This window comes from Rana temporaria, chromosome 4, assembly GCF_905171775.1.
Source record: "Rana temporaria chromosome 4, aRanTem1.1, whole genome shotgun sequence".
NCBI lineage: Eukaryota > Metazoa > Chordata > Amphibia > Anura > Ranidae > Rana > Rana temporaria.
The window spans coordinates 146,729,188-146,748,264 of NC_053492.1; the positions used below are offsets into that span (position 1 = coordinate 146,729,188).

The following is a 19,077-nucleotide window of genomic DNA, read 5'->3' on the forward strand; positions in this document are numbered from 1 at the left end:
AGGTGGAGCTATACACATCAGACAACTGTTGTAGATAGGAATTTACAGAATTTTTTTTTTAGATTAATTACTTTTCCAGTCGATCATTTGGGTCTTTGTCTCTTTTAAATGCAATACAGTTCTTTTTAAGAAGCACATTTAATATTTGAATTGAATGGCTGCTAACTGTGTTAATGTTAAAGTGTAACTAAAGGCAAAACTTTATTTCTCTTATCGTCCATGGACGGACACAGCTCCTTAAATCTTGACAAGTGGGTTATGTTCCCTGTTTACAGGAGAGGACTAGGCAGAAACATGTTAAATAGTTAAATACATGTTACATTAACAGAGTTGAACAGCCCCGCCCAGGGGGCGGTCCCTCCAGACATAACCCTCCTCACTGCAGCTTGCAGCCTCAGTTTCGTTCTGCCTAGCAAAGGAGAAGGACGTATGGCTCCCTTTGGGCCCAGCGCCCTGAGGAGAAATTTTATTTTATTCTATCTTATTTTATTTTATTTTCACTTTTTCTTGAAGAATCTTCTTTCAACTGTTGGCTGAGAGACAGGCTGGATATTATAGATCCTTGTAGTCTACTCAGTCCGACCAGCAAGCGTGGGCACACCTATGCAAAGAGGCTTGGTCTGCCACGCCATACCCCATGACTCCTGGGGGGGCCAGTGAGCTTTGCTCCGAGGTCCACATATGACTGAGCTGTGGTGTTGTCTCACTCACAGTGGACCGGGCCGACAGCTACCTCCATTGCGGTTGTAGTTCTGTCAGGAATGCGTCAGCGAGTCCTCGCTTGGACGGGTAAGTACAGTCCCTCCTGCTTCGGTGGGTTGGTACGGCTGGGCATTCCTGGGGTTCGGGGGTCCCTTCCCCTTACTTCCCTGCTCCTTTCCCTTGCTGCATTGCTAACATTGCCGCTGTCAGGGGGGAGGGGGCCTTCCTGAGGGGACTGTGTTATCTGGCCTGTGCTTTTTCTTTTTTGTATTGGGCTTTCCTGTGAGCTAAAAAGCCCTGTGATGAGCACAGATGTTTATGATTATACTTCAGCAGACGCTGACTGATTGGTGACACCTGTAACGGTTTTGCTTTTTATGCTGTATCTGTGTCTTATGCTTAAATAAAACAGCCCTAGGAGGCTTTTCCTGTTTAAACACAGGTCCCTGCAGAGTTACCTCACGGTTCTTTTCCTCACAGGCAGCGCTGGGCAGTCTCCTCCTGAGGGAGTCCCCTGGTTACCCCTGGTCAGCGCAGCAAGTGGGTGAGAGGCCCTGAATAGGGCTCTAGGAGCTTTTGTCTATTTGTATGGACAGGTGTGCATATTATAATACACACTATGTAAATATTGGAGTCAGTATCTGGGTCCTTCCCCACATGCTGGTGGTGGCAGCAGGTGTTAGCACCTGGGATTCCCACAGAGTTTTTATTGTTAGTCCTGGACACAGTTTGTGCCAGGGTGGGGGTGGACTGCGGGCGGGCGGTAAAAGAGTGCCCCCTTCCCCGTTATCCCCTGGGGAATGCTCTGTTATGGAGCCATGGACTAGGTACCTAGTTAAAAAAAAAAAAAAAAATAAAATAAAAAAGGCAGAATAAGGCATTTATGGGTGCGCTTTTTACTGCTGCAAGGGACTCTCCTAAGCTGCATAGTGCAGCTGGGTTTCCGCCGAGGGCTCGGTCTTTTTTGGATCACACAAATCAGACCGCTGTGTAGGTTTTTTCCTTCTGTGCCCTTCTTTGATAATTTCTGAGATGCGGAGTGAGAAAAGCCACTGAGGGCTTTTGTAGTCCCTCACCGCCGGGCGGGAGCTCCTGCTTGTATGGATCTGACTGATAGAAGATCCGAAGTACTGACCCGTTCCATGTTTACCATGCTGGGGTCTGGCTTGCGGCCTATTGTGGCCACTACACTGGGGTCTCAGTGGTCGCTGGCGCTATTTTTTTGGAGGTGTTTCAATTACATTGAAAACTCCCATTGGCGCCCATTTTATCGTAGCCACGCTATGGCGCAGCTTACATTGTGCTGGCCATTTTCCTGTGGCCGCGTTCTGAACGCTCGGCGGCCATCTTGGAGTAGTCCTGACCCCTAGTGCTGTATACAACTCACAGAGTGAGCATTTTGCACCAGACAGTGGAGGAGCACCGACTCTCTCCTGAGGTTATTAGCCTAGCGGACCAGCTGGTCCAGGGCCTCATATAGGTCTGTGATGCTTCATTGAATGCTGCGCCCTTGTTATCCAGGGCGTCTGTTTCAGAATGGTTTTATGCACACGGTGGTGTAGTGCTTAACTCCATTACTTGGCAGCAAAAGAGTCATTGGTTCGAATCTGCACACTGACGCCAATCTGCACACTGACGCCAATCTGCCTGGAGCTTGCATTGTCGCTCCCTGTGTCTGCGTGGGTTTCCTCCGGGTACTCCGGTTTCCTCCAAAGACATGTGTGCATACACCTACATAATATACATACACACTATGTGTGTGTATTATTTAGGGGCAACCCTCCCAGGCCGTCAAAGGCCCAGCTGGGGGACTAATCTGTCCCTGGGTGCATAAGCCGATCACGCCGGCACCCAAATCCTGACAATGTATGTAGCCTTCCCTCCCTGTCTCTAGGTGGGAGGGGTGGCTTGCAGGTTCACAATTCAGTGAAACCTCCCTGCTCTCCGACTAGTGGGTCTGCGAGGTGGTCTCTTCGGAGTACTAGATAGGGTTTCCTCCTATCCACAGAACAAAGTTCTGTCCTTGTGTCTTCCCCTCCCGGCCCGTCGGTCTGCCTTGGGCAGTGTGGGATTTGCTAAGCTGCAAGGTAATTTTACCTTTCCTGCAGGACGAGAGTTTTGGGGGTTTTCTATGGGCCTCAGGCCCTAAATACCTTTGTGAACGTCGGGTAGTTCCGCATGGAATCCATTTGTTCGGTGGTATCCGGGGGATGTCATGACGTCCTCGGACATCAGGGACGCATACATGCATGTCCCGTTTTGCACATGTCGCAGTGTTTTTTTCTGTGCTTCGTGATGAGAGAAGGGTCTCTGTCAGCCTGTGGCCCTCCCTTTTGATCTGGCGTCAGCACCATGGGTTTTCAGCTAGGAGCTCGCACTTATTTGAATTTTGTTGGGACAGCGAGGCTTTGCCTCATTGGCTACTTTGACGACTTTCTTCTGAGAGCAGCTTCTGTCTCCGACCTAGTGGATGGGTTATTCCCATTCAGACCCTCCGAAGATTCGGGTGGATGTTAAATGTTTAGGCCAGAAAGTGTAGCTCAGTGGCAGCAAGCCTGCCCTCCATGTGTGCGACCCAGGGTTCAAATTATGGGCATGCTAGGTTCCAACTCAGCGTTGGAGTATCTAGTGTTGATCCAGACTCCTCAGTGGCAAAGGTCCTCCTTCCCCTGGAGAAATTGCAGACTCTTCAGTCTGCAGAGAAGGTATTGGCATCACGCAATCGGTCTTCTCTCCGGGCGCCTGCTGGTTCGGGGTCTGTGGGTAGCCTCCTTCAAGGTGGTACTGTATGCCCAGTTCCACACCCTGGTTTTCCAGTGGAACTACTGTCCAGGTGGTAAAAATCTCTTGTCTCTGAAATCATTAGATTCCTGTGCGCCACCTAGTCAGAGTCTCTCTGAGTTGGTGACAGAGATTCCCGACTCTTCGGTCCGGGAAGTTGTTCCTTCCTTCCAGTGGTCGGTGTTTACGACGGATGCCAGCTCACGGGTTGTGAACCTGGAGGTTCACAAAACTGGGGGGTCCAGTCGGCCCTGAGTCGCTGGACTTGCGTGGACCTATGACCACACCTCCTTGAATGTGTCTGGTCTCGGTAGCTACCCAGGGTCGGGCCTGGCTAGTGCCTGGTGGGAGACCGCCTGGGAATACCAGGTGCTGTCTACTGTTCATTGTCCTACTATTTTAGGCGATCAGGCTATGCTTCTCCTTGTGGTCGACCGATCTGGTTTCAGCCGGACAACGCCACGGCCGTGGCTTCAGTCTACCATCAGGTATGCCGGCAGGCGGACTACTGGAGTCGCCAGATGCTGGACCAGGGCGACTGGTCTTTGTGCTTGGGGTGTTTCGGCTCCCTTACAGGAGGTGAGCCTCACATGGCATGGATCTCCTGGCAGCTTGTCTCCGCCGCAAGGGTGTCAGTTAGTGGCCAGGTCTAGTGATCTTGTACAGACGCGTCAGTCGCGCTGGTGGCCCTGTGTTGTCTGTATCGGTGATTTTTTGCCATTCCTCCATGGTAGTTGCTTCCTCGGCCGCTCCACAGAGTGGATGCTGAGGAGATCCCGATGATTCTAAAAGCTCCAGATTAATCTCGGCGTCCTTGGTACGCTGATATCGGGCGCCTGGTACAGGAGGTTCCTGTCTCAAGGTCCCATACTTCCTCCTGTTGTACAGTCACTGACTTGCTTAACATGGTTATTGGAAGCCAGACTTTAGGTGACCAGGGTCTGTCTGACTCGGTCATCTCAACAGGGCACCGTAGTCTTCTTCCGGAGGATCTACCGTCGCACCTCTCTTGGTGCGAAGGGATGGAGTGACGTCCACGGGTGTACTCTCGGTGTCCAGGGTCCTGCTGTTTTTAAAGCTTGGATTGGATCTAAAAATTGCTTAAAGCACCGTTTGGGGGCAGATTTCAGCCTTGGCTGTGTTCTTTTAGTGGCCTTTTTGCGGCCCGTTCCCTGGTGGGTCCCCTTTTTTTGTGTGCAAGGGGTTTGTCATATACTTTCCCCTCTTGGCCCATCTCTTCCCCCATGCGTTTTGACTCTGGTGCTCTCGGTTCTTCAGGAACCTTCCTTTTGGAAACATCAGAGAGATTTTCTCTTGACACTATCTCAGAAGGTGGCCCCTTTAGTGGCCTTTACCTCTGTTAGAGGGGTTTCTGAGTTGGCGGTTTTCTCTTTAATTCGCCATGCTTGATCCCCCATAAGGATTAGGTGATGGTGCGCCCGCGACCTTCCCTTCTTCCGAAGGAGGTTTTGGCCTTTCATACTTTAGGCGTGGTCCGTGCTTTGCGGGTATACCAGCCTACTACGGCTCCATTTCGGAGCTTCTGACTCTCTTTTGTGTCGGTGTCTGGTCCACAAAAGGGCCTGGCGGTCTCGTCGACCACCATTTCTCGGTGGATCGGGCAGGCCGTCATACAGGCCTATGCTCCTAAGGGCGGGCCCCCCTTTCCGGTCACGGCACTTTCGACCAGGGCAATTGGTGCTTCCTGGGTTTTTTTTTTTTTTTTTTCCCGACATCATGCGTCGGTCTCACAGGTGTGCGAGGCGGCGATTTGCTCGTCCGTTCACGCTTTTTCCAGAATTTACATGGTTGCTGTGAGTGCATCTTATGATGTTTTTTTCAGCCGCTAGTTTTTGCCGGCGGCTGTTTAAAGTTGCACCTCCTCCGTTGAGGAGTTCTGCTTGTTTTGGGGTGAAGTTAAAATTGTTTTTACTGATATATTTCCCACCCCTCGTTTTTTGACACTGCTTGGGGACGTCCCACTTGTCAAGATTTAAGGAGCTGTGTCCGTCCATGGACGATAAGAGAAAATAGGATTTTTTGTACTCACCGTAAAATCCTTTTCTCTGAAGTCCATGGACGGACACAGCTCCCACCCCTCCTTTTTAGGTTTGTACTGCTTGTTACGAACTGAGGCTGCAAGCTGCAGTGAGGAGGGTTATGTCTGGAGGGACCGCCCCCTGGGCGGGGCTGTTCAACTCTGTTAATGTAACATGTATTTAACTATTTAACATGTTTCTGCCTAGTCCTCTCCTGTAAACAGGGAACATAACCCACTTGTCAAGATTTAAGGAGCTGTGTCCGTCCATGGACTTCAGAAAAAAGGATTTTACGGTGAGTACAAAAAATCCTATTTTTTTGGGTTTATGTTGGGTCATCAATGGCATTTATAGGAAAATTACTTTATCGGGATTACATGGCATCACATTTGTTGCACCTGGTAATACGTTTTTTTTTTTTGTTTTTTTACTAACATTCCTTAAGGTGTTGTGAAGAGCCACATATATGACAATAAACGTCTAGTAGCTTCCCCACCAGTGATTTTAATAGTAGTTTTTTTTTTTTTTTTCTAATGGGATTCTGAAATGTGTACTGTAAATCAGTTGGGCTAAAAGGGGGAAAAAAGCAGCAATTTGTGATTCCCATAAAAAAAAAAAAAAAATTGACAATTTCTGCATGATCTAACCTTTATTTAAGTTGCAGTAAATCATTTTATGCACAGAGACTTTTAGCTGCTTGTAAGAAGTACCTTCTACTTAAGAGCATATTTAAAGCCTGATCTTTTTTTTTTTTTTTTTTTTGGGGGGGGGGGGGGGGGGGAGCAGAGAATGGTAAAGGATGCCAATTGTGATTTTCTTATAAATGTTTTTTTTCTTTGTCTGAATTTCTCACTTCCTCTTCCTCCCTCAGTAAGCTTGCCCCTGTCATCTGAGCCATTCTGGCTGGGGGTTAGTCAGCGTGCTTGCCCCCTCCCTTGGGACTGCATCCCTGCGGGGAGACGCTGTGAACGTTCACATCGTCTCTCCGCAGGGATGCAGTCCCAAGGGAGGGGGCAAGCACGCTGACTAACCCCCAGCCAGAATAGCTCAGATGACAGGGGCAAGCTTACTGAGGAGGAAGAGGAAGTGAGAAATTCAGACAAAGAAAAAAAAAACATTTAGAAGGGAAATCAAGAAAAAGGTAAGTGAACCAACAATGCACTAGCTTAAAGGAACCTATTTAGAAAATAAAAAACAAACCTTTACAACCCCTTTAAGGTAAAAAAACATTCTGCCTTTAGAACAATTTTATATACTTGTATGTTAAGTGTATTTTCATGTTTCCTAATATTCTTTGTTGTGTGTTTTTGTAGGGGTTTCTGGTATCCTCTAAACCAGAGAATGCTTGCGAGCCCATTTCTCCTCCACCAGTGCAGAAGGACAACAGCTCGAGTGTCTATGTGGTGCTTATCAGGAGACTGGACTGTAACTTTGACATTAAGGTAAGATGACCTTGATCCCTGTGTGCAGATTTGTTCTCTTGTAGAATGAAAGGCCTTAGGGACATATTTAGCCCCTATTCACACCGGTTTGACTTGTGATTTGACACTTACAAATTGCAGGACAAGTCGTACCCAATTGCTGGCAATGGAACTGTTCCTATCTTCGCGACTCAATCGATTATGAAAAAATTTCCTGCAGTACTTTTAACAATTTTTTTTTTTTTCATTGTGACTTGCATAAACTTCAGTTAAATTAAGTCACAAGTCACTTTGAAATTGCGCTGAAGTAGCATAACTTCAAAGCTGGACCTCTGAACAGAGGCTTAGGGCACAGTGAATGTGTGAATAGTGGGTGAAAACATTGATAGACCACTTTAGACCTTTTTGGTATACATTTCTTCTGCAACAGTTATATACCAGTATGTACACTAGATATAATATGCTTGCACGTTTTCTGCTGTCCAGCTCGGCTTTCGATCAAATGAAAGTGTTAATAAACCCAGGACCCCCGCATTCACTAGATCTGGTTTACCACAGTACACAGAACATGGAAATGCAATTATCTCAGTAAATCTAAACTATTTTATTAAATATGTATACACAACAGCATATATCAGTCTTTTAACATCTATCAGTGTCTGGTTAAAGCTTGTAGGAGGAGTTTTCATTCTCCTCTGACTGTCCTCCTGAGGCTGCATGACACCTGACCCTCTGTCTGGACAGTGCTGATTGGCCCTGTGCTGATCACATGCACCCTCCGAAGAAAAAAACTTCTCTAGCAATACACACCAAACTGCGCATGTGCAAAGGGACTCCAAGGGCTCTGTCTTATCAGATGGATTGGGGACAGTGGAAGAAGGGGAGGATCAGAGAAGACAGGATCAAACAGCCTTTTTACACAATGCATTTGATTAACCCCCTTAGATTTCACAGTGAGTATAACAAGCATTCTCTACTGAATATACAGACTGAGTTTACAGTTGTGGGTTTAGTAACACTTTAAGGGCATTACAGTCTGGCAGATATCTTCATAACCAAAATCTTGGGACCCTGTAAAGCCTGCTGAAATGTATATCATTTCTCTCTACATTTTAGAGCACTGTTATCATAGGGAAGGGGTGGGGTAGACATGTTTCCTATAGCAATTGTTTCTTAAACTATGGGCCATGATGCAAATTGAGTTGTGGGAGGATTGGACTACAATACTTAGTGATGTTTCTTTCAAATTGATGAGATTAATTGTAAATTTATAAGAAAACTTGCTTGGAAGAAAAACACATGCAGAGATTCGGAACATCCAGACTGAATTGGAGAAACTCTTCCAAGATTTGAACAACACGTTTAAATGCTAAACTTGATCTCTTAAAGCGGATCTCCACTCTAAAGTGGAGTCCCGCTGATCGGAACCCTCCCCCCCTCCGGTGTCACATTTGACACCTTTCAGGGGGAGGGGGGTGCAGATACCTGTCTACAGACAGGTATCTGCACCCACTTCCGGCCCTACGATACGGGCAAAGGACGGGTTTTTTCCTTCCTTCCCGTCCGTCCCCCCGTTGTATGCTGGGAACACTCGGCTCCCAGCACACAGCGGGACCCAATCGGCGGGCGCAGCGCGACTCGCGCATGCGCCGTAGGGAACCGGGCAGTGAAGCCGGAGCGCTTCACTTCCTGGTTCCCTCACCGAGGATGGAGGGGGGAGCAGCAGGGTGACGAGCGATCGGCTCGTCATCTGCTGCGATCACCGCTGGACTCCAGGACAGGTAAGTGTCCTTATATTAAAAGTCAGCAGCTGCAGTATTTGTAGCTGCTGGCTTTTAATATATTTTTCCCGTGGCACATCCGCTTTAAAAGAGGAGATCACCAAGATTAAGAGGACAATGTTTGAGAGTCCATTAAGACTATCAAGATTTCAGTGTATCCAGTCGACTCCTATAAATACTCAAAAGATATTTAGTTTTTCAGATATTGAGGGGGGAATTCTATATTTTCTGTCCTCAGTGAGTTCACGTTCCAGGAGTAGTGATGGGAAGGGGAAGTTAGCAGATACTTTTTCTGGTAATGAGGAACAAATAAACAACTAAAAAGCCCAAATTTCACAAATACAGAAACTTACAGGAAGAGATTGAGGAGACGGGCTGTGAGACACAAGAAATACACACAGTAACAAGATGTACACATTAACAATGTGATGTTAGTTTAGATTTTAAAAATGTTTGCACGTCCATGAATTATCCTCTATAGATGGAGGTTACTCAAGTTTGAAGATTACTAATAGAATAAGAGCCTCTAAAATGGAGTCTTCAATTAATGTGAGGTCTAATTTTTACCTCAATCATGACAAAGGTGAGAAGCTTGATCTATTCCAAAAATGTTCTGAACAGGATTTGGTCACTTTGCTGGAGAAGGTGAGTGTAGGCAGATTTAAGGGAAACCATAACATGAGTAGACAACAGATGAAGATTTAAATTTCCCAAAGAGAAATTCATCACTATAAATGGTGCAGTTAAAGGTGTAGCTGCAATAGTGATAAACAGAGAGGACTATCGGAGAAGCCAATAGGACCTAGGCAATTATCAGATAAGAGCACCAACTGTAAGCTAAATAGAGATCATCTGCTAGCCACATTGTGAAGCATAACCAATGGGCATTTTAGACCTTCTTTTAGCTCTGAGATTGATAATGGGAGTTCCCTGTAACCCCAATATTCCATCACCTCCCAAAGGTTCACAAATCTAATGCTTCAGTTACAGGCCTACCTATTGTTGCCAGTATTGGCTCTGTTTGGGAGATTTGGTGAGTAACCTCCTCCCAATTTTTGGTTTTAAAATCTAAAGAGGTATTTTTGAGATATGAAACTGGAAAATGGTGTACGGGGGACAAATGGTTGACATGTGATGCCAGCTTTTTGTACTCATTTATACTTTGTAATTTTTGATGGATGACACTGTGTCATCATCTAGATCATTATACTAACTATTCTCCTGATGTCAAGATTTTTATAGTGGAAGCAGTTCTAACACAATTTTTGATTTAATGGGGTTTGTTATCTCTAGAGGCGTGGTGCTTCATTGGGCACTAAGTTATGTTAACCTGTATGTGGGTTGGTGGGAAGAGTGCCACGTCTTTTGGGGCATAAATCTATTTGGTTTTGTTTATTGTGCAGTAGGATTTGTTTGTTAGAAATGTTCCTTGAATATATCAATAATCAGTGTAATTTTGAGATTCATAGGTAATCAACATGAATGTTGGATACATGACCTAATGACTCTACTTGGGTCATTGGATGATCAACCGCACATATGCAGGATTTCTGTAAGCTGAAATCCAGGAGTTCTTTTTTCCATTCTGACAGTTGTCATTCTGGGTGCAGTGATGGGAAGCAGAAAGTGCAGGGTCCAGAGGAGGGCTGGAGTCTGCGGAATGCTGAGACCAGGGGAGGCGGAGATAAGGGAGTGCTGAATCTGCAGAAGGAGTTCTGTCCCCCTCTCAGCTGCCAACTGCAAGGGAAGGGGTGGAGGGCAAAGTCTCTCTGCGGCTGCAAAAAGAAGAGCAAGATCTGGTGGAGGAGTTCTGTCCTCCTCTGCTGTTTACTGCAGAAACAAGGTGGTTGCTACCGTTGTAGGAGAGGTGTGGGGGCCACATGAAACGTACTGGAGGGCCGGATTCGACCGCGGGCCTTGTGTTTGACACATGTGGTCTAGAATTTGATGAGAAAAATAGTTATTTGCCAATAAAAAATGTTGAATCTGACTAGAGGTCGACCGATATATCGGTTGGCCGATATTTTCTCGTTTTTATGTAATCGGCATCGGCCGATTATTGTGGAAGCCAGGCCAATTTGCGGCTGCCACACTTTGAATCTTTCACACTGTGGAGATCCTCTTCACAATGTAACTCTCATCCCCACACAGTCATCCTCATCCATCTTCACAATGCAATGCAATCCTCTTCATCCTCACCCAGCACCATCCATCCCTCTCCACCGCATCCCCTGCACCATCCACCCCTCCCTCTTCACAACGCATCCCCACCCATGCCCAGCACCATCCATCCCTCTCCAACGCATCCCCTGCACCATCCATCCCTCTCCACAATGCATCCCCACCCACCCCTCTCCACAACGCATGATGCGGCGTCGCACCGATTAGGAAATGCCGCCGATTTGAGATGTGATTTCACATGTGAAATCGCATCTCAAATCGAAGCAAAACGTACCCAGTGTGAACCTGGGCCTACAGGGGTTTTCTTTGTAGCTAGGAGAGAACCTACAATTGGAAACATGGTGCCTCCTAGCTTTTTTTTCTCTCTGACTGGTACAAAAAGCATGTATAAATGTAGCCATGGTCAATGTTCAAGTTGTATTAACTATACCGTGAACCGCACTAAAGTGTTATCGAATATCTAATCTATATAAATGTATATAATGAAATAGAGTTTAAATCGAAAATGAGATCTCAGTTTACAGTATAACCATGTGCAAAAAAAACAAAACGAATTCTACTACTATCCTGTGCACAGAATAAAGAAAAATATAGTGTCTAAACTAATGTGCCATACACTGTGCCCTAAACTGCGTGGCACCTCAGCTTTTTTTTTTTATATATATTTCCTTATTTTGTGCATGGAATAGTATTGTAATTTTTGGGGTTATTTTTGGGTTATAAGCTGAAATGTAATTTATTGATTTGAGCCCTTTTTTTTGTATGTGGAGGGATAACACTTTAGTGCTGTTCACATTTTCGTTAATAATGGTTAATTTTGTACAGGGGCGGGGGCACGGTTAGGACAGCAGCTGGGTTAACACAATGATTTTTCACATTATCAGCGCAGGTGTTTTCACATATCATTTAGTTGTTCAAGTTGTGCCCATCTTGGTGATCCACATATGGTCAGGTGACATATGGTCAACGGTCACTTGATTAATATTAAAATAGTGAATTGCCAGACTAGGAATGTGGTACATCCCATTTTGTAGGCAGTCACTTAGGGAATGAATTTCAATGTAACACACCTTTTTATGAATTATTTTCTTTACTCCCTATGGCAGAATATTTTTTCTTTCCGCTTTTTGTTTTGCGTTCCCTTTCCCTCTCTTCTCCTTCCTTGACTTGTGTAAAGTTGTTGGAATGTGACTGTGCATCCTTTTGTTCGGAGTATGGACGGCTCGATTTTACACTAGCAGCAGATTTACAGGAGGCTGTAAGAGTGCAGCTTTAGACTCCATGCACACTCGACTTGAAAAAAATACCAGTTCCCTTGGCAGAAAAAAAACCTTGCTTATTTTGAACATTTTCTGTACTATCGTTTACGCGTATTTTAGCGTTTTTATTTTTTTTTCTGCCGAAAAACTGCTCTCAATAATGCAGAAGGTTTTTTTTTTTTTTCTGCCTGCCTCTAGACGCTGAGCTTAACCTATTCCACTAAAATCCGAATGTGCATTGACACATAGAATAACATTTAGCTTACTTGACATTGAGTGTTTTTTGAAGCCAGTGTGCATGGACCCTTAGAGCGGAGGAAGATTGTTTATCTACTAATTGCAGGTTTTTAGATATGTTTGCAATGGGTGGCCACATGTATGTATTGTAAGCATGGCCTAAGTTGTCCACGCTAATAATTATTGGCAAATACAGCACACTTTGCTCAGAAATGTATATTACCATGATCTGGGATGTAGCTGCCAAACAATCCAAGTAAAGCCCAACTCCAGGAAATCTAAAAAGGTCCTTGCAACTTTTGCAAAATTGCAACTGCAGGGAAACCATATGCTGCTGTGCAGTTCCCAACGCAGAGAACCACGCTGCAGTTTCCAGTGCATGGGGGTGTCATTAGGATTATTGGCACCCCCCACACATTTGCTAAACAGCAATTTTACACGCCTTTTGTACCTCAAATGTGAACCTAACCTTATATTATTATTAAAACGGACTTGTATAGCGCCAACAGTTTGCGCAGTACTTTACAATATAAAGAGATACAATACAGCAACAATACAATTCAATACGAGTAGGTTAGGAGGGCCCTGCTCTTGGGAGCTTACAATCTAATAGAATACAATCCCGTGACCACGTCCCCTTTGAGACGAAACATTGGGCAAGTGACGTTCTGACGTCACCGCGTCACTAGCTGAACCCGGAAGACGCGGGCAGGCAGATCGAGGAGCTGGCTGGCTCGATAATTTTATGCTTATAGCGCTGGAACTCATTGTAAGTGCACATTTTTTAAGTTTACAATAAATGTACCTTGGATTTTACACTATGCGGGTTCTTTTCTTCTATATGGCATATCTCGCAACATACACTAAATGTGGCTACCATGTATTGATGCTTTTCCTGGTGGAGATTCATGTGGAAGTTACCAGCATATATGAGATCTCCTGTAACAAGAGATCGTTTTTAGCTGGTAAGAGGCAGTGTTTTATTAAGGTGGAGGTGCTTTTCTATCTTCACGTTTCTGGATGCTGTGGATTTCTTTTCACTTGGAGATTGAAGTTCGAACATCTATTGATTTTTTTGGACTTTATGTTTACAAATTTTTTGGACTTCAAGTGAATTCACCTGTCACTGGTTCACTTTATATACTCTTTAAATGTAGTCACTCTCCTTTTTTTCATTGAGAGTGTCATATTATAAGTTCAGTACTTATTATTTATTTGTTCACATTTTCTATATATAGGTCACTTTTATAAATTTTCAATTTGTATTAGCGGAGCTTATTTTTATTTTTATATGTCTTTTTGTGTAGTATAACACTTATAGTTGCTTGCTTGATACCCACTGAATGAGCGCAATATTTTTTCTACTACAATCTAATAGGACATTGTGTGTGTGTGTGTGTGTGTGTGTGTGTGTGTGTGTGTGTGTGTTTTTTTTTTTTTGTTTTTTTTTTGTGTTTATCTCTTCTTGGGTCCCAATAGGTTAACGACTTTCTTTTTGGATCCCTGGACTGAGAAGAGCCCTTGACTTATATGGTTTTCTTTTGGTGTATATCCTGCTCTTGGAAATAACATGTATATGACAATTGTTTTGTTTTACGTTGTTCCAGCTTTCTGTAATGCCAATGTCTGCATTCAGAATTCTCCATGGTAAACTTTTCCATGAGGCATGTACTGTACACAGATATTTATTTTTATAAAGCACATCGCTGGCATATGCATAGCATAGAAAAAGTCAGTGTGTATTTAGTTATTGTGTGGGAATAGTCCCTGTGAATTTCTTCTGGAAAACGCTGGAGGCCACATACCCTTAGAGCCCATTCACACAGGGGCAACACGACTTCTAGCATGACTTTGGGAGGCAACTTGGACACGATTTGAGTATGAATCATCAGGCAACTTACCAGGCAACTTCAAGTCGCCTCCAGGACAGTACAAGGCAACTTCAAGTCGCCTCCAGGACAGGAGGCTTTCCTGTGGCCATTCAAACAACAATCAGCTCTGTGGGAGGGAGGGGGAAGGGAGGGGTTTGCCTGAGAAATGTATGTTATCTTCCTGTATTGTTGCTTCAGTTAAGACGGTGATCAGACTTCTGAGGCAACTTCCATTGAAATCAATGGGTACAAGTTGCCTAGAAGTCTGATTGAAGTAGTACAGGAACCTTTTCTGAAGTCGGAGCGACTTCAGTAGTGTGTATTAAGACGGCTTCATTCACTTCCATTGATTTTCTCAACCACGTGACTTGGGACGACTTGGGGCAACTTCAAGTCGAATCCCAGGTCGCCCCTGTGTCAACCGGCTCTTACTTTAGCTAAAGTATATGTATGAACCAGAAGGCAAAACTATTAGAAAGAGGGCTCCCTGTGAATATTAGATGACTGCTGTTTGAATTGGCTGTTGTGGCTGGACTGAGCAACGAGTCTCATGTTTGAGTCTTGTGCATGACTGGCATCTGATTGCTTCAGAGGGAAATATTCAGACAGATTTGAAAACTGACTTATCGCCATCATTCCCCTCTGTGATAAACAGTGCCAGTATTGTCTGACAGAGTATCTCTTCTCCTTTTCCTCAACTCCGTAGACATAAACACAAACATCCAGCATAAAGTGGAACTTGACTGTATCTGAGCACCACAGACTAAAAGTACAATTTTTAAAGGAGAAGTCCAGTCTGAGCTTTTTAGGCTGGGCTTCTCCTTAGGGTCAAAAAAGTGCAATACGTTTTGCACTTCTGTGACCCGTTTTCAGCGGAGAGCGGTCTAAAGCCCACTCTCCGCTGACGTCACTGCCATCAGTTGAGTTAACGCGTCATCGCGACTTCCAAGTCTGGATCCGAGACGGCCGTTCCCCGCCCCTCCACAGCTCAGTGCTCCAATGAGCGCGGAGAAGTAGAGCAGAAGCAATGCTGACTGACAGTCGGCATCACTTAGCTCGGGGAGGAGTGAGAATGCTGATGATGCTGCATCCAACGAAGTAAGTATGACTAGCAAAGTTTTAATATTCAGAACACACTCCTCATCCATCCATGTCTCCCTACTTTATTTTGCTGAGAAATTACTTAGAAAAACACTCCCCAGCATTTCTGGCCATGGCTATCTTGAGTAAGGGCAGATGATTTATGTAGCATCTACTTCCTGGAATCGATTTGCCCTTAGTTCAGGCAGGAGGGTGTGCTTAGCTTAGAAAACCCCTCCTCTTCTGCCTAGGCATGGAAACCAGGATGTAAACAAAAACTGTTTAAAACAAGTAAATAAGATACACTGACCGGCCACTTAAACATTTCCATCTACACTTACCGGCCACTTTATTAGGTACAGCTGTTCAATTGCTTGGTAATACAAATTGCTAATCAGCCTATCACATGACAGCAACTCAATGCATTTAGGCATCTAGACGTAGTGAAGACGATGTTCAAATTGAACATCAGAATGAGGAAGAAAGGGGATTTAAGTGACTTTGAACATGGCATGGTTGTTGGTGCCAGACAGGCTAGTCTGAGTATTTCAAAAACTGATGATCTACTGGGATTTTCACACACAACCATTTATAGGGTTTACGGAGAATGATCCGAAAAAGAGAAAATATCCAGTGAGCGGTTGTTCTGTGGACCAAAATGCCATGTTGATGGGCAGACTAGTTCAAAATGATAGAAAGGCAACAGTAACTCAAATAATCACTCATTACAACAACCAGGGTATACAGAATACCATCTTTGAACGCACAATACTTTGAACCTTTAAGCATATGGACTACAGAAGCAGAAGATCACACCAGGTGCCCCTCCTGTCAGCTAAGAACGGGAAACTGGGGCTACAGTCCACACAGACTCACCAAAATTGGACAGTAGGATATTGCTACAACGTTGCCTGGTCTGATGAGTCTCGATTTGACCTGCGACATTCAGATGGTGGGGTAAAAAATTTGGTGTAAACAACATGAAAACATGGATCTATCCTGCCTTGTATCAACAGTTCAGGCTGGTGGTGGTGTTGTAATGGTGTGGGGGGGGGGGGGTATTTTCTTGGCACACTTTGGGCCCCTTAGTACCAATTGAGGATTGTTTAAATGCCACAGCCTACCTGAGTATTGTTGCTGACCATGTCCATCCCTTTATGACTACAGTGTACCCATATTCTGATGACTACTTCCAGCAGGATAATGCACCATGTCACAAAGCTCAAATCATCTCACCTTTTGGTTTCTTGAACATGACAATGAGTTCACTGTACTCCAATGCCCTCCAAGTTCGCCATATCTCAATCCAATAGAGCACCTTTGGTATGTGGTGGAATGGGAGATTTGCATCATGGATGTGCAGCCGACAAATCTGCAGCAACTGTGTGATACTGTCATGTCAATATGGACCAAAATCTCTGAGGAATGTTTCCAACACCTTATTGAATCTATGCCATGAAGAATTAAATCAGTTCTGAGGGCAAAAGTCAGTCCAACCGGTACTAGGAAGGTGTGCCTAATAAAGTGGGCGGTGAGTGTATACTTTTCTATCTCTTTGCTAATGCTAGCAGCAAAAGGATTCAAAATGGTCAATGTTGACTGAGAGAGTGAAGTTCCTCTCTGTCTGCCATACACGGCTCAAACTTTGGCCAGGTTCTTCTGTCAGCACCACTGCTGGTTCAAAAGTATTCATCCAAACTGTGACACTCGATGTGCATTAAACCTGTGTCAAGACCTATATAAAGGCTGCCATTACTACGGTAACCCTTTTTTTTATTATTGAGAATGCACGTTACCTGGCTGTCTCTAGCCTCTTTTGAGTTACTGAGCAGGAATAAGCATGCAACTAGTGAAGTCATAGGAAGGTCAGAAATCCTTATCTCCGCATACTTGTTTCAGAGTTGCCTTTTTGGGCTGGCATAGCAGGCAGACAACTTGGAGTTTCAAAATGAGAGTTCAAGGATGTCAGTCGTCTATGCTTATTCTTAGTACGGGTTTCCTTAGCCAGTATGCTGTATGTTAAATGTAATTTTATCCTGGAGAAGCTTGACAGTACACGCTGTTGTAGGATATTAAGAGTTAACATTGAACACACTGAGACAGAAGTGCCGATGCCAGACACCAGGCCTTTTTAAGTAATCGTATTTGCATTGGTTAATGTAAGATTCCATTACCTGGATTTAAGATTCTCTCTCCATAGAGGCTTGTGGTCACTAGCAGTCTACAGCTTGGAGCTGAAGAAATAACTTTCATCAGCCAATTTCAGCTGTTGTCTGTTTTACATTATCCATCTTTATATGCATTAAATAATGCTGTTGAGTTTGTAAATCTCAGTGGCTTGTGGTCATTTATCTGAAAAAGTGATTTATATACAGATGTCCTCAGATATTACATTAGTCTGGGCAATAGTTGGAGAGTGGGAACATGCTGTGTTCTGAAAATGTCTGTTATCAGTACCCTGGCATTGGTTAAATGTATTACAGCTGATTTATTAAAGGAGCACTTTTTACCCTTGTTTTATGTTAATTTCAAATTTCCAATTGGTTTCAAAGACTTGGAAAGACAATTCTCCAGAACCTGTCATTTGATGTGAACACATAATATGGTGAAAGTAATTGAAATCAGACTTATTCATATACATTTTTAAATCCCCTGGCAGTATACAAGTGTTAGGGGAACAGCAAACCTGTTTTTTCTTGCAGAAAATAGTTGCTAAGCAGAGGTGGATTAGGTCTCCAAAGGTATGCTGAGTGACTTATATCTCTTCTTGCATGATCCAGATGATCTTTCCGTGAAGATCATTAGCATATCCGTCCTTCCCTCCCCTATGGTCAAGGTGCTTGGGTGTAATTTTGGACTCACCATCCAATCCTGTCCAAATCTTGTCACCTTCTCCTTTATAAAATTTCCAAAATATTCCCCCTCCTAACCAATAACGCCACCAAACTACTAATTCACTTGTTTTCTCCTACCTTGACTAATGTAAGTACCTTCCCCTTGGGCTACTTTTACACAGGCTATATCCCCTTCAGTCTTTCAACAATTCTGCTGGTAGATTTGCCACCTTTCCAAGTGCCCAGTGAATTCCAACGTTCTCTGCCAATCCCTACACTGGCTTCCACTCGTCCAAAGAATAAAATTCGAAATACTAATAATATACAAAACCATCTGTAACTTGGTTTACATCACCAACTTGATCTCGAAAGATCACTCAAACTGCCTTTTACTCCTCCCAAGATCACCTGCTCTCCCCTTGTTACCTCCTCCCATTCTTGCCTCCGGGACTTCTCCAGAGCATCTCCTATGCTCTGGATTTCCCTACACCAACTTGATTGGCTTTCTGCTACTATGCTGCCTTTAGGCAATCCCTAAAAACAAATCTCTTCAGGAAGGCCTATCCTGCCTCTACCTAATAACTCCCCCCACAAGGACTAACATTTGTATCACTTGCAATTTTGTTTCAGATTGTAAGCTCTCATGAGAAGGGTCCTTCTAAGGGCTCTTTCACATGGGACGGATCCGTGATGATCTGCCCCGTGAACCTCTGCTTGCTCAGCGGAGATCGCTCCGCTGATCCGGCAGATGGCAGGGCTGTCCCCACACACTGTGCAGTGCCCGCCCTGTCTTTTCTCCGCTCTCCCCTATGGGGGGATCGGATGAACACGGACCGCCTGTCCGTGTTCACCCGATCCGATGACGGATGGAAAAATAGGGTTTTCCTCCGT

At 44.5% G+C, this 19,077-nt stretch overlaps 1 protein-coding gene across 2 annotated transcripts in view; it reads left to right on the forward strand.

Annotated features, from left to right (window-relative positions):
* Nucleotides 1–19,077, forward strand: part of RNF13 (ring finger protein 13) — a 120,336-nt gene that overhangs the window by 51,390 nt on the left and 49,869 nt on the right. For both annotated transcript variants that reach the window (XM_040349147.1, XM_040349146.1), the window contains one exon: nt 6,836–6,964. In XM_040349147.1, the coding sequence (XP_040205081.1) occupies nt 6,836–6,964 (129 nt within the window). The remainder of the gene's footprint in view (nt 1–6,835; nt 6,965–19,077) is intronic.